Raw genomic sequence first — 27557 nt, forward strand, 5'->3', positions numbered from 1 at the left:
ATCCACTAACAGCTGAGGAGCAATTGTATAACTCCAGCCACATTAGCAAGCGTAATGTCTTTGAGCGATCATATGGTATATTTAAACGACGTTGGCCAGTATTATCAATGGGAATTGAACATGAATTGGCATAACGATGATGGATAGTTTGCACGATTTCGGTTGAAGAAAGGAACAGTCGCACGGATACTTGAAATGATCGAGCCAGACTTGCCGTTCAACCCAACTCGGTAAATTTTACAAACAATACATTCCATTGAGATAATAACGTTCGTGATTACCCCGTTAATATTAAAATTCTTATATGAAGATCACGGAGCATAACACCTTTCAACAGTTATTAATCGCGCTACGATTTTTCGCAAGCGGAAGTTTCCAAATCGCCGTTGGCGACTTTATTGGATGCAGTCGCACGAGTGTCTGCATTATTTTGGCACACGTATCCACAGCAATAGCTCGCTTACTACCACAGTTCATACGTATGCCTGAGAAAGCCAGAATTACGAATATTGTTGCACGATGGCCAGGTTCTACACATGATTCAAGGGTATTCAACAATTCGCGATTGTACGGCCGATTAGAGTCTGGGGAATTCAATGACTATTTGCTTGTTGCCGATGGCGGCTATCGAAATACCGAATATTTGGTGACGCCGCATTTGAATCCACTAACAGCTGAGGAGCAATTGTATAACTCCAGCCACATTAGCAAGCGTAATGTCTTTGAGCGATCATATGGTATATTTAAACGACGTTGGCCAGTATTATCAATGGGAATGCGAGTTCGTGTACGGACGGTACAATCTATTATCGTCGCTTGTGCGATTTTACACAACATTGCAATCGACGCATGTGAGAACTTACCTGACGACGAAGTCGATCGAACCAGTAACGAAATGGCTGCATCTCACAGTTCAGTTGCATATAGTGATAATAGTACGCGGAGCAACATGAGAGATCGATTAACTCGACAGTATTTCCACAGCTTGTTGGTAGCTGGAATCGAATAGACTTGTGTGCAAGAAACGTTTAAGATTTAGGAGGTTTCTTTAATATAATTAAGTTTCCCTATTTTTTTGCTTTTAATGAATAAAAAACTTGTAATTGTTCATGTCGTTATGATTTGCTGGTTTATCGGTACCGGTTAGTTTTACGGAACCGACTTTATTTGGATCAGATTAGCATATTGTCAGTGTCCTAAATCCAATCGAAACCGGTGAGACCTAGTTGACTTTTGCAACCGGTAGGAACCGGATTCTATTTCGTAACTGGCTATTTTTGATACCAGCAAGTTTTTTGGATGTATGAGTAAGGTCTAGTTTTCCGAGCCGGTTAACTTTGGTTCAAAACAACAACAAGTGGCTGAACGTCAAAAAATGCACTAGAAAATCGACTCATGTCGCTTGCACCTGCGCTTTTTCGCTTGCACCTTCGCTTAGGACGGAGTAGGGAGGTCGATGGCCAAGACCATAGGGTTAACAAATGCAACGAGCATTGAGTTCAGGGCATATTGAGCTCAGGCCGTATTGCCATAGTAGTATAGCATCATCTAACATTGGGCGAACAGACTACCTGGTCCCGTGCCTGTGTTCGATAGGGATCTTGGAGCGAAACCGACATACACACAAAAGCTGATTTATCAAAAGAATTTACATATTAAAATTATAATCATAGTTATGTATTCGTGAAGTTATTTTTTAAATTTTGATGTCCGGGGAATTTCGACGTTTGCATTTTTCGCTCTCAATTTGTGCAGTAGGTAACTCAATGCGTAAGCGGTGCTCTTCTAAACATTTTACTTGCACTGCGCACTTCTCCTCGCGTTCTGCGTGCCACAACTGTATGTGTAGCTCATGGCGTTCTGCAGCTAGAATTTCCTCATTTTGGTAAAAAATCGCTTTTGAATTTCTCAAAGACTTGGCATTTTCGAATCAGTGGTCAAGTGACCTTCCCCTACCTTACGCTTTATTTTTGGTTTACGCAAGCGTGCATGCACTGGATTTGCTGAGACTTCCCGCTCATTTTGTTCAACATCTTTCCTACTGGAATTACACCTCTCCACATCTGGCAGATTCACACTGCTATGTATTTTGAATCTCTCATACATTTGCATAGTCTTCGTTTCGAGTTTCACTTTGCTCAACGTTCTCGTACAAGATTTGTAATTCTTCGTTTATAGCGAAAATGAGCTTTTCTGTGCCATTGCCGTCATTGATGTTGTTGGGTTTCGCGACTGAAGTGGACACACAGCTTTGGTTTGCGAACAAATCTTCGTCACCATCGTCGGCATTTGGATCGAGACCATCGATTTTTAAAGCAATCGCAGCATGTAATTCCTGCTTCGAACAGCTTAACACCTTGTCAATATTTTCTGGAGGTTCGCCGCCACCGGTGAGGCGACGGGCAAGCCTGTTGGTAGCGTAGTCCTTCCGAAGAGCAGCTTTAATATTTTTAAATTTGCTTGCTAGATTCTTGGCTCATCGGAATGTCTATTATAGGAGCTCATCAGAAAAAGGAAAGACAATATAATAGGAAAACAAATTACCTTGGAAATTTATGACGAATTGAACTATTTTGCAACTTTCAGCCATGCTTCATTTTTAATTTTGTTATTTTTGATATTTGTGCGCTTGTCCAAAAGCACCTTTCCGTGCTTCACTACAAGGTCGCTCAAAAGATTCTCTTCGACCTCAGAATAAATTTGATTCCGGACTTTTGACGGACCGCCTTGTCTCTTTTCGTCGCGCTTTGATGCCATTTCGGTATTATGAAATTTTTTATTTGAAATTGACAAATAAATAATTTTCAATAACAGGTCGTAAACTGACAATTCAGTATATTGTCCGTTTTGTGCTCATGCCCTGCGCTTGTCAGGCAACGATTCCAAATATTAGGGATTATACAGCTATTATATCATTGTGAAGCAGCAAGTGGCATAGGTTCTAGAAAGCTTCTGGTATTTGCCTAGAGCAAGGGGTCTATTTTATAACATAGGTCCTAGTTTTTAATAGGTTTTTTTCATTTTGGCCGTTAACACCAGCTGTTTTTTTTACATCTATCTACTCTTCTGAAATTGCTGCGCATAAAATTAGTACTCCTAAATTTCAATACTCATTATACTCAGATGGAACTGAAATATATGTATATGTATCACCTCTACAAATGGTGTGTGTCCACTATTCATCGCAACCGATTCAGCTATATGTTATACACATTGGTCACCAGAGGTTTGTGTCTCCGCTTTTCGGTACATCCTGTGCTGTAGCTAGTTATATAACCACTGCCACTAGATGAGTTCCCTAACTTTATCTAAGCGAGGATAAGCGTTTTTTTACGCCCAAACGCGTGTTGAAAAAACATGGCTACTATGAAATCATTTTGTCTATGTGAGGTTCTCACGGACCGGAAAATTAAACTTACCTAACCGTTGAGGGAGTGCACAATAATCTTTCAACGTGATAAGTTTTTAAATATTATATTGCTTTGGTCCATTTTTCAGGATTTAAGTGACAAGGTATCCAAATTCAAAAGCTTCTCATACGGTCTTAATAAAGACATTGCCATCATTTTTAATTAACGCCCTAGGCGATAACTGGCGCTAATTAAGAGCACTAAAGAAGATCAAGTTTTCTTACTCCTTTTTTCCTTTGCCGGACAATTATCTGATACGTTCTGGAAAATAGTACAGCTCGGGTCTATTCGTAAAAAAGATACCTTAAGCTGATTCGCTGCTGATTCTGGATCCTCAAATGAAATCCTGCCACCTTATTCTTACTGCTTATTCGAGAATCAGACGAAAAGAAGGGACTCTGTTTAAGAAAGATCAAAAGCAAGGAGTTGTTAAGTGATATATATTGTAAAGAATTTCAATAAACAAGAATTATTCTGCACCTTTTGTTATCGTTCGCATCGCTGAACTGTAGAATAAATAAATTAATATTCAGTAGAGCAAAATGTTTTCTATTACAACACTACTATGGTAGGAGTACTTCACAATTTAATTGCTCACGAGATTCACTTATAACTTTTAATATCTAGATGATTCATTATCACTTGACGCGCTGCTTTTACACTGCCAGTTTGCCTCGTTTACCTATTTCTCCCATTCTCTCTCGCGAATAGTTGCTTGTTTATTTCTCGTTTCTGCATCTCATATGGGTTTCGGCTACATACATGTTGGTTGGTTGGTTGCTGTGCTGCCCGGCTATGGAGCCGGTCCAACTTGCGCTCTAGGTGCCATTTCGATGCACTTTCTCAAGGAACCAATTATATTTTTGACTGATGTACCCTGAGTATTGTTCTACTCAAAACAATATACCTACTGATGTCCTTGATGCGGCAGTTTCACACCACCCTTAAGTCCGGCAACACATAGCTGCCTAGAGTTCGGGACCGAAAATTCGCGAGGGCTGGGCACTCGCAGAGGAAGTGAGTAACCGTTTCCTCGGCACCCTCCTGTCTACAGCTCCTGCACCTCTCATTGTAGGGGATACCCGTTCTACTCGCATGTGGGCCAAACCGCCAGTGCCCTGCAATAGTGGCCGTGATTCTGTATATTTCTTTCCTAGACCGATTTAGTAGATCATCGGTTCTATTCTGGTTGTACTCTGGCCAGATTAGTTTGGTGATCCTACATGTGTCCGTAGAGTACTAATCACGGATTTCTATTTTCCTAAGCTAGGTGAGAATGTCTCTTTTAATTGATGTGAGTGGTCGATGCACCGTGACAGCTTCCGTGATGTCTAATGATGCACCTGCCTTTGCTATTTCATCCGCTTTTTCGTTCCTGTCAATGTTCCTGTGGCCGGGTACCCAGCTGAGTGTGATAGCTGGTTAGCTGCTTCACGTAGCACCCTCTTACAGTTATCGACGGCCTTAGAGGATGTGTATGGTGGTTCTAGCGCTTTGAGCGCTGCTTGACTGTCGGAGTATGTCACTACCTCACCGTCTATACGGTTCTGCAGCAGAAAGATGCAGGCCCTCTCTATTCCTTGCGCCTCTGCTTAGAAGATACTAGCTGTGTTTGGAAGACGGATAGGGATTGCGACATTTAGTTGGTTGGAGCAGACACCTCCGCCGACGCCGCAGTCAATTTTGGATCCGTCAGTGTAGAGTGAGGTGACCACCTCCCTGCCAACTCTGTCGGCCGACCAATACGTTCTCGAGGGTGTCTGCACCTTGTAATTCCTGTCGAAGATCAGTGTTTTTGGGAGGTAATCTGTCGTCATCATCATCATTTTTCTTTCCAGCATCTAGACTCCCTTAGCCTGATCGCTGTGCTGACCGCTGTACATCTGATGAGGAGGGCCCGATCTAAGCGCACCTGTTACCACTGCGCATGCTGCCCTTAGTAGTTTGTCTAGTTTTTTAGTGTTGTATTGCTTGTCCGGGGCAGGCCACCACGCTACGCCTCCGTACGCCAGGATGGGCCTGATGACAGCCGTGTAGTCCCCAGTTTCTGCTGACTATTCTCTTGCACGAGTAGTATATCGCATACTCCTTTTCTACTCTTTTTATACTCAGCGTGCTTTGCACGCAGACTATAGTAACTTTGATTGGATAACGGTTGGTTGTACAGGTATAAAGGAATCGAGATAGATGTAGACTTCCATATATCAAAATCATCAGTATGGGAAAAAAATTTGATTGAGCCATATCCGTCCGTCTGTCCGTTAACACGATAACTTGAGTAAATTTTGAGGTATCTTGATGAAATTTGGTATGTAGGTTCCTGGGCACTAATCTCAGGTCGCTATTTAAAATTAACGATATCGGACTATAACGCCCTCTTTTTCGATATCGAAAATTTCGAAAAAACCGAAAAAATGCGATAATTCATCACCAAAGACGGATAAAGCAATGAATCTTGGTAGGTGGGTTTACCTTATGACGCAGAATAGAAAATTAGTAAAATTTTGGACAATAGGCGTGACACCGCCCACTTTTAAAAGAAGGTAATTTAAAAGTTTTGCTAGCTGTAATTTGGCAGTCGTTGAAGATATCATGATGAAATTTGGCAGACGTTACTTCTATTACTATATGTGCGCTAAATAAAAATTAGCAAAAAAGATTGAAGAACACGCCTACTTCTTGAAAAAAATTTTTTAAAAGTCTAATTTTAACAAAAAATTGAATATCTTTACAGTATAATATAATAAGTGGATTATGTCAACATTCAACTCCAGTAATGATATAGTGCAACAAATTACAAAAATAAAAGAAAATTTCAAAATGGGCGTGACTCCGCCCTTTTTCATTTAATTTGTCTACAATACTTTTAATGCCATAAGTCGAACAAAAATTTACCACTCCTTGTGAAATTTGGTAGGGGCATAGATTTATGACGGTAACTGTTTTCTGTGAAAATGGGTGAATTTGGTTGAAGCCACGCCCAGTTTTTATACACAGTCGACCGTCTCTCCTTCCGCTCGGCCTTTAATACGATAACTTGAGCAAAAATCGATATATCTTTACTAGACTTAGTTCACGTACTTTTCTGAACTCACTTAATCTTGGTATAAAAAATTGCCGAAATTCGACTATGACCACGCCCACTTTTTCGATGTTGAAAATTACGAAAAATGAAAAAATGCTATAATTCTATACCAAATACGAAAAAAGGGATGAAACATGGTAATTGGATTGGTTTATTGACGCAAAATATAACTTTAGGAAAAACTTTGTAAAATGGGTGTGACACGTACCATATTAAGTAGAAGAAAATGAAAAAGTTCTGCAGGGCGAAATCAAAAGCCCTTATAATTTTGGCAGGAGTACTGTTCGTGGTATTAGATATATAAATAAATTAGCAGTACCCGAGAGATGATGTTCTGGGTTAACCTGGTTAACCATATCTCGAAAACGCCTTCACATATACAACTAAGGGCCACTCCCTTTTAAAACCCTTATTAATACCTTTAATTTGATACTCAAATCGTACAAACACATTATAATGGAGTCACCTCTGGTCCACCTTTATGGCAATACCTCGAAAAGGCGTCCACCTATAGAACTAAGGCCCACTCCCCTTTAAAATACTTATTAACACCTTTCATCTGATACCCATATCGTACAAACACATTCTAGAGTCACCCCTGGTCCACCTTTATGGGGATATCCCGAAATGGCGCCCACCTTTAGATCTATGGCCCCCTCCCTTTTAAAATACTCTTTAACACCTTCCATTTGATACCCATGCCATACAAACACATTCCAGGGTTACCCTAAGTTCATTTTTCTACATGGTGATTTTCCCTTATTTTGTCTCCAAAGCTCTCAGCTAAGTATGTAATATTCGGTTACACCCGAACTTAGCCTTCCTTACATGTTTCGACACCTAGGTACTTAACTCTAGTTGATAGCGAGAGTTCCGTTCCATCTAGTGAGGGCAGTCGAAATGTTGGTATTTTCGTTCTGTTACTGAACAGTATCAGTTCTGTTTCGCTTGGGTTGATGTTGAGGCCGCACGATGCCGCCCAGTTGTGTAGCCTATAGATATCCAGAAGCCTCTCAAGGACCTTGAGCATGAAGGATGTGAGGCTTATTGGCCTGGAGTCTTTGGCATTTTCGTGTGTGCGTCTGCCCGCTTTTGGCAGAAAGATTACTTTTGTTTTCCTCCATATTTTTGGAATATAGGTCAGTGCGATACTCGCTCTGTATACCATTTCCAGTCAGAGGATCATTGGATCACCTAGCTTTTGTAGCTCTACCGGGATAACGCCATCCAGTCCGGGCGATTTAAATGGAGAGAAGCCACTGATAACAAACCTGATCTTTTCGCTTTCTATTATCCTGTCTAGTAAGCCCTCTGAGGGCTGAGAGTCCCTGCAGAGAGATTCTTTTACTGGTGCTAGATCGCATCCTGGGAAGTGAGTATTGATGATTGCACACAGGAGTCCTCTGCTGAGTTTGTCCATAGGTCTACCTCACTTCTTATGAAGTGATTATTGTGATGTTCTTTGGACAGAATTTTACTCAGTCTGGAGGACTCACGAGTGTTTTCTATTGAGGAGCAGAAGGATTGCCAGGACACATCCTTCGCTACGTTTATAGCTTTTTTGTATACTTTGAGCGCCTCCCTATATGGCTGCCACTCCTTGTTTGTGAGGCACTCATTAAATGCCTTCCGCACTGTCGTTCTAAGTTTCCTGAGGTCCCCGCTCCACCAGGGTGGGGACTTCTTTTTACGAATACTAAATGGGGTGCAGTTATTGTAAGAGGTAGTTATCGCGAGCTCTACCTTGCCGACTAGCTCATCGAGCTTTTGCGGGCAGTTTTTGTTAAGTTCGTTTATTTCTAATGCTGATGTAGCTAGCCTTACAAATTTATCCAACTTTGTTTTTCTTGGGTTTCTGTAGCGGTGAGTTAGGCCAGATCTAAATTTGATGTCGAAGAAGATTCAGCGGTGTCTGACACTCTCCAGTTTTCCACTAGCGCCGGGTCATCATCGGTTGTCAAAGTTAGATCTAGGACTACCTCCCAGCCCTGAAACCTGTCTGAACTAGGGAATATAAAAGTAGGTTTGTGGCCGCTGTTGCAAATACTGAGGTTGGAATTAAGAATAAGGTGTTGGTTGAGGAGCTGCCCCATATCGTGTTTCTTGCATTGGCGCCGCAGCCACTAATTATGCTGCACCTGCTGGTATTGCGTATAAAGTTTGCCAGCTCTGGAGGTGGGGCCATCCTGTCATAGGCTATGTGGGCCGAGACCACGTAGATATCCTGGTTGGACACGCCCCTCTAGCTTTACCACTGTTAGGTCTGCTGTGCTGAAATTTGAACATAAGAAAGCATTTATACCTTTTTTGCTTAAAATGCCTGCTCTTGGCTTACCTACATACGTTTTGTAGGACATACTGTGTGTGTTGATGTTTAGCCCCCTGATTTCCTGATTGTGGACCGACCCAGGACTCTTGGATGAGGTTGATGTTGATATCTTCCTCACCGAGAAGGATCTTAAGATTATCTGTAGCACTTATAGAGTGTTGCAGATTAATCTGCATACACTTAGTCCTCTGTTGTGTCCCCGTCCTTGATGTTGACATCCTGCAGCAGATTACCATCAGGGTCGTCTTCAGCAGGGATTGTGTCGCCGCGGAATACCTTCCCCTTGGCCATGCGAAAAGCAAAGGCGATCTTGTAATACGCCTTGGCCAGGGCCTCTAGGGACTCCTCGTAAATGGCCACCATGTATATCTGCAGATGCAGTGCAGAGTTCAACCAGTCTGGTCTTTCTACTTCCACATGATAGGATTTGTATGTTGGTTTACCCAAAATTGAGGATGTTTCATTAGCCAGTGCATGGGATACCGTTTCAGCAAATGTTGGCTTTGGGTTTGCGTATATGGCTCGCTTCGTCCCGTATGCCATTTACAAAGCTCCGGATTTTTACGCTCTCGGTGTATTCCACGGGTGTGTCTGCTTTTGCTAGATGGGCCTGCCTTTTGACATCGCAAGCAAACTCCTGCAAAGTCGCATTCGCTTTTTGTTAGAGGTTTTGCAACTGAATTTGGTACATCTGTTTCCTATGCTCGCTTTCGTAATGTCTCTCGACAGCGGCCATCAATGCTTCATAACTGTTTCGTTCGTACTCTGGAATAGTCTGTAAGATTTCAGCTGCGGGCCCCTTCAATGCCACGAATAGTGCAGCAACTTTATCTGCAGCATTCCAGTTGTTCACTGTTGACGTCTTCTCAAATTGAAGCTTAAATACCTGGAAAGGAACAGAGCCGTCAAAAGATGGAGCTTTTACTTTTAGATTACTTGCTGAAACAGCTAGGCGATTAAGTTGCAATTCTTGGAAACGACCACTTAACGCTTCTTTGTCGGCATCAATTTTGTCCTAGAGTTGTAAAATTTTTGCATCCTGCTCTTCTAGTTTCGCAAAGACCTGCGATAACACCTGTTCCGAAATTTGTGCCGACGTTTCAGAAGAACGTGCCTCTTGCGCTCCCAGTTGAGATGCCATATATGTCTTCTATTCTTCCAATTGTGCTTCAATCTTCGATATTATGAGTGTCTCTTGGGATTCTAGTTGTTATGTCATATATGTCTTCTGTTCCTCCAGTAGAAATGCCATATAAGTCTGCTGGAATTTCAGTTGAGATGCCATTGTCGATGTTTGTGCAGATATTGCAGTCAATATCATGTTCAATTTGTGTTCGTCACAGTCTGCGGTTCTTCGTTTTTTCTTCCGGGATGAAAGACATATTTTTCAACAATGATTCTTTCTGACTCCATAACTTCTCGTAGCCATGCTTGAATTTCGGATTTATTGCCGGTTGTATTCAGTCCATGGTTCTCCAATTGCTTTTTATTTGCGGGATCCTCAATTCTCTTAACTTTGCCATGTCCAAGTTGTATTCGAAATCTTGGGAATTTATTCAACAATGCCTCTTCTGTCACCAATTCGACACCAGTTCGAATCTCTGAACTTTCGAATAAATAACTCAAATATTTAGTATAACAAAACGTTCTTTATTTAGACTACGTTGGGAGTAGTACTTCACAATTACAATTATAGCATACTTCGCTAAAACGTGAAATACGTACATATATTTACTGAACAAAGTTCTGGCTCTATTTACAAAATGGGGGTGGGATGAAATCGTTTTCGACATAGTTCGACTAAAGTGCTAGTACGGAAGACCTAGAAAATGTTTAGTGACAATGGATCAGAGTTGTCATTGTTAGAAGAGTTATTTTATGTTTTCCGGGCTTTGCACACAGAGTATATTAACTTTGATTGGATAACGGTTGGTTGTACAGGTTTAAAGGAATCGAGATAGATATAGACTTCCATATATCAAAATCATCCGTGTCGAAAAAAATTCGATTGAGACATGTCCGTCCATCCGTCTGTCCGTTAACACGATAACTTGAGTAAATAGTAAGATATCTTCACCAAATTTGGTACACGAGCTTATCTGGACCAAGAATAGATTAGCATTGAAAATTAGTGAAAACGGATGATAACAACGCCCACTTTTTTTTTGTGACGACTATTAGCAACACTAAGGGATACTATCATCTCTAAGCCAATACTAAGCAGTGACTTGTATGCACATCAACAAATCAATCATTATGTCTATACATATGTCCATACAAGCAGCGGAGAGCAGCGCACAAACACATGCATATATCTGAGATACTCCCAAAACTAGGCAATCATCTGTGGAAGTATCACTCACTTATACACGAGCATATGAGAAGCTATAACGTGCATCTGAAGTTACAGCTGGTAATTTTATAGCTGGTAACTAAGTTAAATTCTAGAAACGCCTAGAAGTATGCGAACGAGGAAATCACAGAGCATAAAAGGAGGTAAAGCTGAGAATCAGTAATCAATTTGATTTAGAAGTGTTTTTGTGAAAGTAGTCTAATAAATACCATTTTGCATAATTGAATATTGGAGTTATTTATTCAGCAATTCAGCGATACGAACGTCAGTAGAAGGTGTGCAATAAGCGGAATTGCACTAAATTCGTTATAATTGGTGTCAGAAGAGGAATGGTTGAATCAATTCCGAAGATTTTGAGTACAACAAGGACATGCAAAGTGGAGTTAATTGAAGATCCAGCAACTGAAGAAGGAGTTGGAGAGCTCTGGATTGAATACAATCGGCAATAAACACGACCTTCAGGCACGACTACGAGAGGCTATGAAATTGGAAGGAATTAATGTGGACGAGTATGTCTTTTATCCTGATGTGGAAGAATCAACAACAAAAATTGAAGAGAAAAACGAAACATCGCAGACAGGCAGAAGTCGATGATTTGAAGGGTCGAATGGAGCAGTTAAAACTAAATCGGCCAGCTGCTTCAGCGAGTAATCCAAAGGTAAAAACACCATTGACGATTCTGTTCTTTTCCATGTGTTTAAGCTTCAGTTTGAGAAGACCGCAACAGTGAACAATGGAATGCTGAAGATAAAGTTGCAGCTCTATTCGTAGCATTGAAGGGGCCAGCAGCCGAAATCCTACAGACGATTACCGAGGGAGAGCGGAACAACTACGAAACATTGATGAGCGCGCTAGAGAGGCGATACGGAAGCGAACACAGGAAGCAGATATACCAAATAGAGTTGCAAAACCGCTACCAAAAAGCTAATGGGACTTTGTAGGAGTTTGCGTCAGATGTCGAAAGGCTTGCACATTTGGCGAATGCCGGAGCACCCGTGGAATACACCGAAAGGGTAAAAATTCAGAGCTTTATAAATGGCATACGGGACGTCGAAACGAAGCGAGCCACATACGCAAACCCAAAGCCAACATTTGCAAAAACGGTATCACATGCGTTGACTCAGGAAACTGCCTCACTACAAAGCTCATCGGGTGGAAGTAGAAAGACCAGAGTGGGTATACGCAATTTTGGAAGCTTTAAAGGGAACGCAACAGAAGAATAATGTTGCAATCAAATGCTTTAAGTGTGGAAAGCCAGTCACATTGCACGTCATTGTAGCACCGGTCATGGTAGTTCCAACTTGGCTGATCGTAAACGCAAAGCTGGAGGAGATAAGAAAGAGGGAGTCAGATGTAAAGATCGTGAACTTGCCCCAGCTATTGAATGTCGTGTGATACCTATCTCGCAAACTGGAAGAAAATGGAGCAGTCTTACCGTCAAAGGAAATGTGGATGGCAAGGAGCGTGTACTGACTGTAGACACAGGCCATCTCATTCCTTGATCCGATCTGATTTGGTCAACAGGAGAGTAAAGCCATTACCTGGAGCAAGGTTGCGTACGGTCACTGGGGAGTATAACCAAATCCGGGCGAAGTGATCTGTAAAGACTTAATTGGGAAGGTCATGGTTATATACAAATTAGTTGTGGCGGAGATTGTTGATGAAGTCATATTGGGAGTAGACTTCTTAGTTGACCATGACATCAAGATCGATATGCAGAGAAGGATTATGCATTATAAGATCCAGGATGTGCCACCTGACTTCAGTTTGGAGAAAGGGTTCGAGTACTGGTGGAGAAGGCTCTACAAAGACCATAAAAGGCAGCAGATCGGGCAAGGGTTGATGGAAGGAATGGGCCGAACAAATCAAAACCGAAGGTACCTGCGAGAAAAACACTGGCATTGAGAAACCCTAGTGGCCGCACTAAAACGACTGAAAGAATTTTCCAGAAAGAATGCAAGGGTGGTTTCAAGCCAGCGCGCACTACTCTTGTGAAACGTCAACACGATACTGATTATGCAAAGCCAATTCGTCAAGATCAAACCCTACGAAGTAGTTCATTGGCCAAACAACAGAGTGTGAGGGAACGAACCAGTGCAATGAGTGGTAAGATGAAACACAGGTTTGACAAGAACAATAATTCGGAAGATTTCCGGGAGGGAGACTTGGGGAAGCCCGTACAAAGTTGTGAAGAAGATCATTGAAACCATCTACCGCTAGCGGCGTTAAGATCAGGAAATTTGTCTGATCGGGACGATCAGACTTAGGTGGAGTGCAGTGTGACGAATATAAGCAACACTAAGGGATACTATCATCTCTAAGCCAATACTATGCAGTACATCAAGAAATCAATAATTATGTCTATACATATGTCCATACAAGCAGCGGAGAGCAACGCATAAACACATTCATATATATGAGATACTCCCAAAAGTAGGCAATCATCTGTGGAAGTATCGCTCACTTATACACGCGCATATGAGAAACTATAATGTGCATCTGTCGTTATAGCTGGTAATTTTATAGCTGGTGACTAAGTTAAATTCTAGGAACGCCTAGAAGTATGCGAACGAGGAAATCACAGAGTATAAAAGGAGGTAAAGCTGAAAATCAGTAATCAGTTTGATTTAAGCACGCTATCTGTTGAGAAGTAGAAATGTTATTGTGAAATTAGCTTAATAAAGACCATTTTGCATAATTGAATATTGGAGTTATTTATTAAGCAATTTAGCGATACGAACGTTGGTAGAAGGTGTGAAATAAGCGGAGTTTTACTAAATTCGTTACAATATATAACATTTTGGAAAACACAAAAAATCTGATTATTTAGTAAATAATATACCTAGAATGTTGAAATTTGACATGTGTACTTTTATTGAGACTCTTGATATATATTAAAAACATTTTTTTTAAATGGGCGTGGCACCACCCACTTGTGATAAAATCAATTTTACAAATATTATTAATCATAAATCAAAAACCGTTAAACCTATCGTAACAAAATTCGGCAGAGAGGTTGCCTATACTATAAGGAATGCTTTGGAGAAAAATTAACGAAATCGGTTAAGGACCACGCCCACTTTTATATAAACGATTTTTGAAAGGGTCGTGGATCAATAAAATAAGCTATATCTTTGGGGAAAAAAGAGCTTTATATCAATAATGGTATTTCATTTCCCAAGTCGATTTATAACAATAAATGGGAAAAACCTCAAATTTAAAAAAATGGGTGTGGCACCGCCCCTTTTATGACTAGGCAATTTTCTATGTTTCGGGAGCCATAACTCGAAGAAATATTAACGGATCGTAATAAAATTGGGTACGCAGATTTTCCCTATAGCAAGAAATATTTCTAGAAAAATGGACGAAATCGGTTAAGGATCACGCCCACTTTTATATAAATCAAGTTTAAAACGGTCGTAGACTAGAATAATAAGCTATAACTTAGCAAAAAATAGTTTTGAATCAAACAAAGTTCGCGTTTGTTCTCTCACCGCGTACAGACCTGTTTTTAATCGCTCTCATATTTTCACGTGTTCTTATATTTTCTTTTACTTTAAATTTACAAAATGGATGAATATTGTGGAAAGTGTAATAAACAATTTTCCAGAACTGGTGACAATAGTCTAGTGCCGTGTAATGGGTTCTGCAAGAGGATTTTCCACATATTTTGAACGCTATTCTTGTGGCTCAAAAACATGGTTTTGATATAATTTCCAATGCTGTGTCTAAAAAATTCGATGATTTAAAAAATCATATAATGTACTCTTTGAAGTCATCCAACAACAACTTAAATGTTGCTGAGTCATATGGTTGTCCGAATGTCAGAAATAGTGCGCTATTTATTTCTGCTCTCCCCATGGCATCCAATAACAACAACTTAATACAAAGCAACCCAATGGATTTTCCCGCTACCCCGCTTGGCACGGAGTTGCCAAATTCCCCTATCGATAATCTGAGAGCTAATGCTTCGTCACCTGCACCTACTACTACTCTTACATCTAAACCTGCTGCTTTTATTACTCAGCCGCAAACATCGGAAATTCTCTCTTGTTCGGCCTGACTGCGTCTGGAACCGGCAGTGGGTAGGTGCACACGGGTCGATCTCGGGTTGATAGTGCTCTCGAAAGAAAGTAAAAGAACAAAACGCAAAGAGGATTTCCTCGTTATAATAGTGTTTTTAATTAGAGTGTAGGAAAATATATACAAGGATACAATATTACCTTTGTGTATAACTTGACGATGGTGATCCTGTGCGTTGTGTGCTGGTTGGCGGTCAATCGAGAAAGAGGCCGGTTATCCCGTTGAGGACAACCGCTAAGCCGCGAAAAAGTCCACTGGTGTTAAGGAGGGGAAAGGCCACACATACAACCACCCCCACATATACGTGCATGGGTGCTGACAACCTGCACACACACACGTGCATGTGTATGAAACGCATGAATGTGCATGCATGCACACAAATGCGGCGTGACTGTGGGTGGCTGGAAATATTATTAAAACGTTAGGGAGGGGCGCCGTCAATCAGGTAAAAGTTAGGCATTAGGCCTAAACATGCCGCACCCCTTGCGGTACGCAACGTCACAGTCCGCCAAGGATCACCGACCGTGAAGAAGAGGAAAAACAAAAAACTTATAACTAATTTTATCTAACTTAACATAAACGCCGGTCAGTCCGCCGGCTTGGCGGCACGCAAGATGGTTTGCGCAATGTGTGAGCTTGGTTGCTGATGCCTCTGTCATTCGGCACTTTTCCCGTTATGGTTCAAGGCCTAAGTCAGGTTTGCCTAGAGCTAGGGATAACGAAAAGAAGTAAGAAGATATACGTGTTCATATTTCTTGCCGTTTATTACAAATTCATTGGAAATTCTATGCTTGTGAATTTTGTATGAGGACAATTCAATAAAAAATAACTTATTGTAATGATACAAGATCTTAAACGCACACCTCCATTGTGAATTCATACAAGTGGCGAATTTTTGATAAAACGTTCACGATAGTGAACAGCTTCGATCACCTGTTCAATCACTGTTCGAATACTTAAATCATTAGCTAACAGTGGTTTTCAAACATTTTGTAGACGACTGGTATATTGCTTTATTTACATAATTTAAAATGCCTGCATAGCTGGTTACTCAAATTTAATCCATAAACTTGATTTTGGAAATGAGTATTAATATGTAGTCTGATTTTCTGTATACAAATTTAAAGAAAAGCTGATTTGAAACAAATGTGCAATTCATGGCACTTCAATTTAATAGCGGCGAACACAAGAAACAGAAACCTGTCTTCCATTCTCTGGCCCTTCGTGACAGCCGTTCTCCCTGTCAGCTATGATTTGACACGTAGGTATGGCAATGGAGGGATAGAAAGATTTTTCACTTGTACGAATTCACAATGCACACCTCTTGCGACTGTGTACAACAGAAATTCGAAAAATAAAAAGGATAAAAAATGTAAAAATTCATGTATTTCGGTCGTTACCGAACATTTTGATGTTAGGCCTTAGTTGTGCCCGAGAGTACCCAACCGAAGATGGTACTCTGAGCTAGCAAAGGGCCAAATGTGGTGGGCAGAATCCCTGGTAGCATTATTTCCGCATATACGTCTGTCCCTAGTACGAGGCGGATCGGGGCGGATGAATAAAAGTGTGGATCCGCCAGACGGAGATGTGCATACGGGGATGCGATGGCGCTGTCGACGCTGGTCGTGGGGGCCATTCGCCGAAAATTGGACACGACCGCCGCATGGGTTGCAATTCGTTTATTTTGGCCGTGTCTTCCTCGTATGCGTAGTAGGCATCCTGCTTGCCCGCCAGTGGTGCTGGTAGGGAGTTGGAGCTCCCGGGCGAGCTCATCTGCGATCACGGTGGTGGGAGAGCATCCGTCAATCAAGGCACGGATGAGGTGTAGCCGCCCCCCATTTTCTATCTTCACGACCGCGGTGGGTGTGATCGCTACCGTTGGTATCATGGTGGCGGTGGCTGCTGAATGCTGGGCTACAAGCCCTGACCGGAAGGCGGACACGGTGGTGAGCTGCAGCGTGTTGCCTCCGTGGCTGCGATCTTGTGGCTGATGTCGTTGGTGCAGGCGAAGAGGCCTTGTCTCCGCTCTGCGGTCGCGCGAATGTCGTCTCCGTTGGGGGTTCCTGGTTTGCCGGCGAAGAGACCGGGTCTCCGCTCGGCCGTTATATGTATGGCGCTGTGCTGTCGCTGTCCCTTGTTGGAGCCGCTTCCTATCGTGCTGCAGAAGTGGTCGAAATGATTTGGCTGTAGGTGGTATGGTCGGGCGAAGAGACCGCGTCTCCGCTCCGGTTCGGCTGGCATCTCGGTTTCGGTGTGGACGAAGAGGTCCAGTCTCCGTTCCAGCGTCCGACGCATATAACGAGATTGAGTCGTCTATCCGCTCTCGGGGTGAATCTAGCTCCTCTTCCACTTGGACGCTCCATGGCTTGGAGCGGGCTTCTCGTAATAGCTGCTCCTCTTCGTCGATCGAGGCGATGTGCAGCATCGTGTGGTGCTCCTCGCCGCACCGTTTACATCGCCCTTGGCTTGGGCACGCGTTAGAGCGGTGATCAGGCGCCAGACAATTTCCGCAGTAGCTTTCGCGAATGGTTACGTAGAGGCGCTCTTCTGGCCTTTTCGCCCGAAAGGCTGGGCACAAGCGGATAGGGTGTCGCTCAAGACACACTCGGCATTCCGACGAATAACGCGCTGCGTTCGTGGCAGCATTACGTTTTAAAGCGGCAAAACGACCCATTTTCCTGAAAGGAGTGAAATAGGTTTCAATGGGTCGGGTCATTGTCAAAGTGCAGGGGCGAGTGGTCCCTAACTGTATTATTGATATTTGGGAATTATTAGCGCGTGCGTAAGGGGAAAAACATCTGTCGCTGCATAAAAAAGAATATCCCTATTTGGCGCGCATTATGTGCAAGGCCTCTCTCCCCGCACGTTATGTGCCTGGGGCTTTAGTGCCTTATTTTGTTTATTTCGTGTCACCCGGTAGCGTTTTAGTTAGCCACGGGCACACTAGTGCTGCAGAAAAATTAGAATTTACGATTTTCGGTTCGCACATTCTTGTACCGAACCGGGTAGAAAGTGTATAGCGTGGGTTATTTTGAGTCGCTGTTATTTGTGTTGTTGGTGCTAAAAACCAACAACTTCCCTGCCCGCCACAAAATAAAAATGTTTGGACAGCAAATTGTATGCTATGTAAGGAACAAATAAAAAATCTTCGTTTTGGACGAAGAGAAAAATTTGTAGAATGAATCATTTTTTTTTTTTTTTTGTATTGCCCTTCACTTATTTCTTCAACTTTTCCCCAAGTACGCTTGTAGTCCTGTTTTATTGATGGCCTTTAGCAAATGGCACGGTTCCCGAAGGGTATTTGGCTCCGGTACCGATTTTTCGGAAACGGGTTCTTCGGTACCCGTTTGCATCATTTTATGCATCCCTAATATAATGTACATTTAAAACTCGGCATATATGTACATACGTTGGTGTAAGTATATGGACAGTCAGTGCACGGACCTTACCGCATTGGTAGATTGACTAACTTTTTCTGACCCTTTTTCATTTTCTACTACTACTACCGAGGCCCAAAATCTACCAATATTGTCAGTATTTTCGTATTGAGAACAAATAATGTGATCATTTTGTAAAAGTATTTAATTGCTGAGCACACCAGCTAATATTGGGCGGTTACACTAACCACCCCAACGAAATTTGGACAAAGTTGTGCACAAATGGAAAACGGAAATAAATTTGTTTGTGAAATAAATGCAGTAACTGAGCCGCAAATAAATTTGGGCGCTATTGTCAGCCTTTTTGGTGTGTGAATACTTTTCCGAATAACATGCCGAAATCGGTTGTTTTGTGGCGATATCTTTGGTTCATTGGAAAATTGTTGTGGTAGTTAAACGTTTTTGTATGTGATTTATTTTGTGATTTGTTTGTTTTACAATGAATTGGGAATTTTTGTGACAAATGTAAACCGTAGTTATCGTTTTCATGAAACTTCTACTACCATTTTTCGTCTCCCAACATTTTGCCTTTAAAAGGGTCCGTGCACTGGTAAATATTTACTAGCAGCAAAGACAAATATATTGTGCACATTCATACACACCCGTGTATGGAATGTAAAATTCCTATGAATTGAAACAACGGGAAATGTATACAGTGATTTTCCGTTCGTTCATTTCATTTTTTACTACGGCGTGGCGTACGCCTGTGCATAAAACATTTCATTAGTTTATGAGGCATATTGAAAAGCAGCGTATTAGGCTAAATGTCTTTACAAACAATTCACAAAATACACTAGTGGTATCAGAAAAGGCAAACAAATTTTGCTTTCCTACTGCCTAGCTGTTTACAAAACTGGATAGTGTTGGAATTTTAATAATGTTATTAGGCACACCAAACCTAAGAACTTAACAGCTCCAATATAGAACTGACCTTGGCCGCAAACTGCAACAGTAAGGACAGTTGTGTGGATTAGTGCAAAAATGTATCCTGCACCGGTGCGTCATCCCTCGGCGGGGGGCCACCACCACAGGGGCCATTGAAATTTACTAGCGTTGATACACTTGAACGCATCAAGGAGGAGTTCAATTTTCTACAAGCACAATATCATACATTGAAATTGGAGTGCGAAAAGCTTGCCAATGAAAACCGAAATGCAGCGCCATTATGTCATGTACTACGAGATGTCATATGGCCTTAATGTTGAAATGCAAAAAACAGTCGGAAAATCGTAGTCAGCATGCCGGTGTGGTTTTGGGTGATCAAGCGGATAATTTGCCACTGTACGTATGTATGAATGTAGGTATATTTGTATATTATTTAAACATTACTATATAAATATCGATATATATTAATATACATATATAACAGCACTATTTTTCATAGATGTGCTTACTATCATCATATACCTACATATATTATTTCTGATTGCTGTTTTTATGTACGGGTCCCTTTTTCATTCTTATTTGAAATCCAAAATCTATCAATAGAGTTTTGGTCAAAGACACCGTCGATTGCACACGTTTGCGCTTTGTTCTTAAATTCGATTTACGAGTCCCTAATACACTACTTGATTCACGATGGTTAGGGAGAACAAAGCTGCTTGGAAAGCTTAATATTTCCTGAAAGTTGTTGAACTTTTTGATGAATATCCGAAACGTTTTATTGTCGGCGCTGACACTGTTGGATCTAAAACAGATGCAAAACATCCGTACCAGTTTGCGTGGCATGGGCGTTGTACTCATGGGTAAAAATACAATGATGCGCAAAGCTATACGAGGGCATTTGGAGAATAATGGTTTGTTGGAAAACTTGTTGCCGCATATCAAAGGAAATGTTGGCTTCGTATTTACCAAGGGTGACTTAAACGAAAGACGTGTAAATTGCTCGAGTCAAAAGTGCGTGCGCCTGCCCGTGCTGGCGCTATTGCCCCTTTAAATGTCGTTATTCCAGCACAAAATACTGGTTTGGGTCCCGAGAAAACATCTTTCTTCCAAGCTTTATCTATTCCCACCAAGATTTCGAAGGGTACTATTGAAATCATCAACGATGCACCTACTTTGAAACCTGGTGATAAGGTCGGTGCTTCCGAAGCAACACTGCTGAATATGTTAAGCATCTCGCCCTTCTCATATGGTTTGGTCATCACTTAAGTCTACGATTCTGGTTCTATTTTCTCACCTGAAATCGTGGACATTAAACCAGAGGATTTGCGCGTCAAATTACAAATGGGAGTTGCCAATTTAGCAGCTGTATGTTTAGAGATTGGTTATCCAACCATTGCGTCTGCACCGCACAGCATTGCCAATGGTTTCAAGAATCTTTTGGCACTTGCTGCTTCAACCGGAGTGGAATTCAAAGAAACTGCTACCATCAAAGAAGTTACCAAAGATCCCAGCAAACTCTTGGAAAGTAATTATTTATTATTACCTCTCGTAAGGATTTTCTGGGTGACACAATAGAAAATTTTTTTTTTGTTTGAAAGCGATATTAATACGGTTTTACATAATGAAAAAGACCAAAGTCAAAATTTTTACAAAAAGAAAGGGATATGAACGAAATATCTATATACTGCATATTTTTGGTTTCCAGTACTTTGTGTGCTTTCCATTTGCTTTCATTACATATTGCTGACGATGTGGCATGGAACTAACAACTAGTGATCTCACCTCGATACAATTTATGCCATTACACGAAAATAGCGGCTCTGAGCCTATCTTACTACAAATGGTCCTTTTTTTGAATTTTTCTATCTAGGTTCTTCCATAGATGATAGATAAGTTGAGGTACAGTGAATTGGGTGGGTGATCTAAAATGTTTGGAGTGTGTTACAGCATCCGGTCTTTGACAATTTTCGCAGTGTGGTCGGGTTCATTGTCCTGCTAAAAAGCCCATCATTGATCTAAACTCAATTTTTCGGCATTCAATTATTATTTTACATGTTCAGAAGGTCTCATTTATTCATGGAGCTTTCTATGAAAACCAAATTTTCAACATCGCATAAGGCCAAACACTACACCATCACCTAGCCGCTCATGTTTCACTGTGGATATAAGATTGCAAGATTGCGTTTCGACAAGTGTCTTATTTCTTGTTTTCCATATTTTTCTTTGTTTTTTCTTCCATGACACATTTAATTTGCTTTCGCTGCTTTTCGAAAAATTTAAGCGTTTTATTTGATTGGGTTTGGATATAAAGATTTTTTCCAGTGGAACGTGCCATGTGAACTGTTTTCATATAATTGTCACTTACCGTCACACCTGATATTTCTAAAATACTTTTCGACAATTTTTCAGCACTTCCGGAAAGATTTTTCACTACACTTCACCGTATTTTAGCACCACTTAGTCGGTGATATTGGCCTAATTCGAAACGAGTTTCTAATTTTTCTTATTCTTTGTCTTTGTCAGTAATAATTCTTACAGTGTTGTGAATTCTATCATATTAGTTAATATCTCCAATTCGGTGCATGGTATTTCCTTCCTTATGATATTTTATCACAACCTAGCAACTGTCGATGGCATTGTTCTTCTGCCAATATAACCAAAGCTCGCAACAGCAAATTTGCTGCTGCCGCAGCTGCAGTTGCACCAGCGGCTGGCGCGAGCGCTGCTGCCGAAAAGAAGGAAGAAGCTAAGGAAGAAGAGTCGGAATCTGAAGAAGACGACGACATGGGTTTTGGTCTATTCGACTACGGGCTATGACAGAAGCTTTTACGTTTGGCAAAAATTTTAATCCTCTAAAGAATGTGGTTGTACCAATAGCGCAAGCACCACTTTTCGTTTTAATTTTTTATGAGTTTACATGCCATGGTCAACACACTGGTGGAGTCAATGCATTAAGGTGCAGGTGATCGAAAGTTTGGACTCATTTTCAATTCAGCTTTCTAAGCTTCTTTCTGCCTATCTTTGTTGATTGAATAATGAGTTTTATTCCAATCTCACACAGAGGCTTAATGAAATAATTATCAAAGTTTTCTACATTAAAGCCCTATCGAACTCAATCTTCGATACAAAATACAAATTCTTAACTGTCTCATTATTGCTTTTTTGAATGCTTAATCCAGTGAAACATCGGTTTTGCTTGGTGCTTTCGCCTTCAATGTAGCCAATTACAAGAAAAACAAGTAAGGAAGGCTAAGTTCGGGTGTAACCGAACATTACATACTCAGTTGAGAGCTATGGAGACAAAATAAGGAAAATCACCATGTAGGAAAATGAACCTAGGGTAACCTTGGAATGTGGTTGTATGACATGTGTATCAAATGGAAGGTATTAAAGAGTATTTTAAGAGAGAGTAGGCCATAGTTCTATGGATGGACGCCATTTAGGAATATCGCCATAAAGGTGGACCAGGGCTGACTCTAGAATTTGTTTGTACGATATGGGTATCAAATGAAAGGTGTTACTGAGCATTTTAAGAGGGAGTGGGCCTTAGGTCTATCGGTGGACGCCCTTTCGAGATATCGCCATTAAGGTGGACCAGGGGTGACTCTAGAATGTGTTTGTAGGATATGGGTATCAAATGAAAGGTGGTAATGAGTATTTTAAAAGGGAATGGGCTTTAGTTCTATAGGTGAACGCCTTTTCGAGAAATCGCCATAAAGGTGGACCAGGGGTGACTCTAGAATATGTTTGTACGATATGGGTATCAAAGGAAAGCTGTTAATGAGTATTTTGAAAAGGAGTGATCCTTAGTCCATAGGTGGCCGCCGTTTCGAGATATCGCCATAAAGGTGGACCAGGGGTGTCTCTAGAATGTGTTTGTACGATATGGGAATCAAATGAAAGGTGTTACTGAGCATTTTAAGAGGGAGTGGGCATTAGGTCTATAGGTGGACGCCTTTTCGAGATATTGCCATTAGGGTGGGCCAGGGGTGACTAGAATGTTTGTACGATATGGGTATAAAACGAAAAGTGTTACTGAGCATTTTAAGAGGGAGTGGGCAATAGGTCTATAGGTGGACGCCTTTTCGAAATGTCGCCATTAGGGTGGGCCAGGGGTGACTCTAGAATGTGTTTGTATGATATGGGTATCAAATGAAAGATGGTAATGAGTATCTTAAAAGGGAGTAATCCTTAGTTCTATAGGTGGACGCCTTTTCGATATATCGCCATAAAGGTGGACCAAGGGTGACTCTAGAATGTTTGTACGATATGGGTATCAAACGAAAGGTGTTACTGAGCATTTTAAGAGGGAGTGGGCATTAGGTCTATAAGTGGACGCCTTTTCGAGATATCGTCATTAGGGTGGGCCAGGGGTGACTCTAGAATGTGTTTGTACGATATGGGTATCAAACGAAAGGTGTTACTGAGCATTTTAAGAGGGAGTGGGCATTAGGTCTATAGGTGGACGTCTTTTCGAGATATCGCCATTAGTGTGGGCCAGGGGTGACTCTATAATGTTTGTGCGATATGGGTATCAAACGAAAGGTGTTACTGAGCATTTTAAGAGGGAGTGGGCATTAGGTCTATAGGTGGACGCCTTTTCGAGATATCGCCATTAGGGTGGGCCAGGGGTGACTCTAGAATGTGTTTGTACGATATGGGTAACAAATGAAAGGTGGTAATGAGTATTTTAAAAGGGAGTAATCCTTAGTTCTATATGTGGACGCCTTTTCGAGATATCGCCATAAAGGTGGACCAAGGGTGACTCTAGAATGTTTGTACGATATGGGTATCAAACGAAAGGTGTTACTGAGCATTTTAAGAGGGAGTGGGCATTAGGTCTATAGGTGGACGCCTTTTCGAGATATCGCCATAAAGGTGGGCCAAGGGTGACTCTAGAATGTTTGTACGATATGGGTATCAAACGAAAGGTGTGACTGAGCATTTTAAGAGGGAGTGGGCATTAGGTCTATAGGTGGACGCCTTTTCGAGATATCGCCATTAGGGCGGGCCAGGGGGACTCTAGAAAGTTTGTACGATATGGGTATCAAACGAAATGTGTTACTGAGCATTTTAAGAGGGAGTGGGCATTAGGTCTATAGGTGGCCTTTTCGAGACATCGCCAATAGGGTGGGCCAGGGGTGACTCTAGAATGTTTGTACGATATGGGTATCAAACGAAAGGTGTTACTGAGCATTTTAAGAGGGAGTGGACATTAGGTCTATAGGTGGACGCCTTTTCGAGATATCGCCATTAGGGTGGGCCAGAGGTGACTCTAGAATGTTTGTACGATATGGGTATCAAACGAAAGGTGTTACTGAGCATTTTAAGAGGGAGTGGGAATTAGGTCTATAGGTGGACGCCTTTTCGAGATATCGCCATTAGGGTGGGCCAGGGGTGACTCTAGAATGTGTTTGTACGATATGGATATCAAATTAAAGGTATTAATGAGGGTTTTAAAAGCGAGTGGCCCTTAGATGTATATGTGAAGGTGTTCTCGCGATATCGACCAAAATGTGGACCAGGTGATCCAGAAAATCATCTGTCGGGTACTGCTAATTTATTTATATATGCAATACCACTAACAGTATTCCTGCCAAGATTCCAAGGGCTGTTGATTTTGCCTTGTAGAACTTTTTCATTTTCTTCTACTTAATATGGTAGGTGTCACACCCATTTTACAAAATTTTTTCCAAAGTTATATTTTGCGTCAATAAACCAATCCAGTTACCATGTTTCATCCCTTTTTTCGTATTTGGTATAGAATTATGGCATTTTTTTCATTTTTCGTAATTTTCGATATCGATAAAGTGGGCGTGGTTATGGTCGGATTTCGGCTATTTTTTATACCGAGATAAAGTGAGTTCAGATAAGTAGGTGGGCTAAGTTTAGTAAAGATATATCGGTTTTTGCTCAAGTTATTGTGTTAACAGCCGAGCGGAAGGACAGACGGTGGACTGTGTATAAAAACTGGGCGTGGCTTCCACCGATTTCGGCCATTTTCACAGAGAACAGTTACCGTCATAGAATCTATGTACCTACCAAATTTGAGAAGGATTGGCAAATTTTTGTTCGACTTATGGCATTAAAAGTATTCTAGACAAACTAAATGAAAATGGGCGGAGCCACGCCCATTTTGAAATTTTCTTTTATTTTTGTATTTTGTTGCATCATATCATTACAGGAGTTGAATTTTGACTTAATTTACTTATATACAGTAAAGATATTACATTTTTTGTTAAAATTTGAATTAAAAAAATTTTTTTTTTAAAAAGTGGGCGTGTTCTTCATCCAATTTTGCTAATTTTTATTTAGCACATATATAGTAATAGTAGCAGCGTTCCTGCCAAATTTCATCATGATATCTTCAACGACTGCCAAATTACAGCTTGCAAAACTTTTAAATTACCTTCTTGTAAAAGTGGGCGGTGTCACGCCCATTGTCCAAAATCTTACTAATTTTCTATTCTGCGTCATAACGTCAACCCATCTGCCAAGTTTCATCGCTTTAATTGCCTTTGGCAATGAATTATCGCATTTTTTCGGTTTTTCGAAATTTTCGATATCGAAAAAGTGGGCGTGGTTATAGTCCGATATCGTTCATTTTAAATAGCGATCTGAGATGAGTGCCCAGGAATCTACATACCAAATTTCATCAAGATAGCTCAAAATTTACTCAAGTTATCGTGTTAACGGACGGACGGACGGACGGACGGACGGACGGACATGGCTCAATCAAATTTTTTTTCGATCCTGATTATTTTGATATATGGAAGTCTATATCTATATCGATTCCTTTATATATGTACAACCAACCGTTATCCAATCAAACTTAATATACTCTGTGAGCTCTGCTCAACTGAGTATAAAAATTATACGAACAATAGAACACCACGAACAAAAAAAAACACAGAATTTCATTTTTTCTGCAGTTGCTGGAAAAGAAGATACCTCCTTTTCGAAAAGAGGCACGTATTGTGTTAGGTGCAACCTCTATGGGTAGTTGCGCATGGATTTTTATTTTGATTGTATTTATAGTTAAGAAGGAAACGGTTGCTTTCCATTTTAACTATTTTTTAATAGCTATTTCAAATTTTGGGTGATGGGATGAATCCTGATACATTTTGTTGGCCTCGCGCCTTTGGCCGAGTGTGTAGGTGTTCTGTCATCCTCGCTCGGGGTGAGCGGGTGAAGTTGGGTTGATTTGCTGTCCTCGCTCTGGGAGAGCGGGTGAATTGTGGGTTGGTTTTTAAAAATGAAAATCTAGTGGGCCGAATGCCTTTCGGTTCTGTGGCAGATATCGAATCTGCATTAGGTTATTGCTTGGCCTCGTTCCTTTGGCTGAGTGCATCAGCGTTCCGTGGCAGACCCTGAGTCTGCGTTAGGGTTCTGGTGTCCTCGCTCGGGGTAAGTGAGTGGAGTGGGGTTTGGTTTTGAAAATTAAAAATAAGTGTTTTGTGGCAGATGGGGATCTGCATTAGGGTGGTTGATTGGCCTCGGTGGGCGAGCGCTGGGTTTTGGACATCCCTTTTCCTCGACGGAACTCTTCCGTCTTTCTGTTAGGGCTTCCCCCGTCTCCGTCACCGCGAGAGCATGAGTGTAGGGGATTGTGTTTACTCACGTGGCGAGCCCGGGGATTCAGCTGTGGCACATTGTGAATTTTTTAAAGTTAAAAGTAGAAAGTGTCGAGTGCCTTAGGGGGATTGGAATCTCCAGTGGAAGCCTCACACGGTGAGCCCATATGTAGGAGTATAGAGTGTTAGGCGTCCGTTCACGTGATGAGCCCGAGGATTCCGGGGTTGGGACTGAATGCCCAGGGTGGTTGAGATTCCCGGGAGCCTCACACGTGGAGGCTGGATTACATAGGTTGATTTGGAAATTGCCCGCTCACGTGGCGAGCCCGCGGATTCTGCTGATGAATACTAAGTGAATAGGGTGGTTTGGAATCCATAGTGGGAACCTCCCACGGTGAGTC

At 41.4% G+C, this 27557-nt stretch overlaps 2 protein-coding genes and 1 pseudogene across 4 annotated transcripts in view; all 3 read left to right on the forward strand.

Moving 5' to 3' along the window:
- Window positions 1-27557, forward strand: part of LOC137244068 (proton-coupled amino acid transporter-like protein CG1139) — a 228029-nt gene that overhangs the window by 29004 nt on the left and 171468 nt on the right. The window lies entirely within an intron of this gene.
- Window positions 19405-27557, forward strand: part of LOC137246488 (proton-coupled amino acid transporter-like protein CG1139) — an 89700-nt gene continuing 81547 nt past the window's right edge. For 2 of the 3 annotated variants that reach the window (XM_067777584.1, XM_067777585.1), the window contains exon 1: window positions 19939-19994. Coding sequence is in view for 1 of the 3 variants with exons in the window: in XM_067777586.1 (XP_067633687.1) it covers window positions 19863-19978 (116 nt within the window). In the remaining 2 variants the exon portion in view is untranslated. Of the gene's footprint in view, window positions 19995-27557 lie in introns of all 3 variants that reach the window. The other variant, XM_067777586.1, reaches the window with a different exon arrangement.
- On the forward strand, window positions 20276-22399 carry LOC137247274 (large ribosomal subunit protein uL10-like; annotated as a pseudogene).

The sequence above is a fragment of the Eurosta solidaginis genome, chromosome 3 (genome assembly GCF_040869045.1).
Source record: "Eurosta solidaginis isolate ZX-2024a chromosome 3, ASM4086904v1, whole genome shotgun sequence".
Lineage (NCBI taxonomy): Eukaryota > Metazoa > Arthropoda > Insecta > Diptera > Tephritidae > Eurosta > Eurosta solidaginis.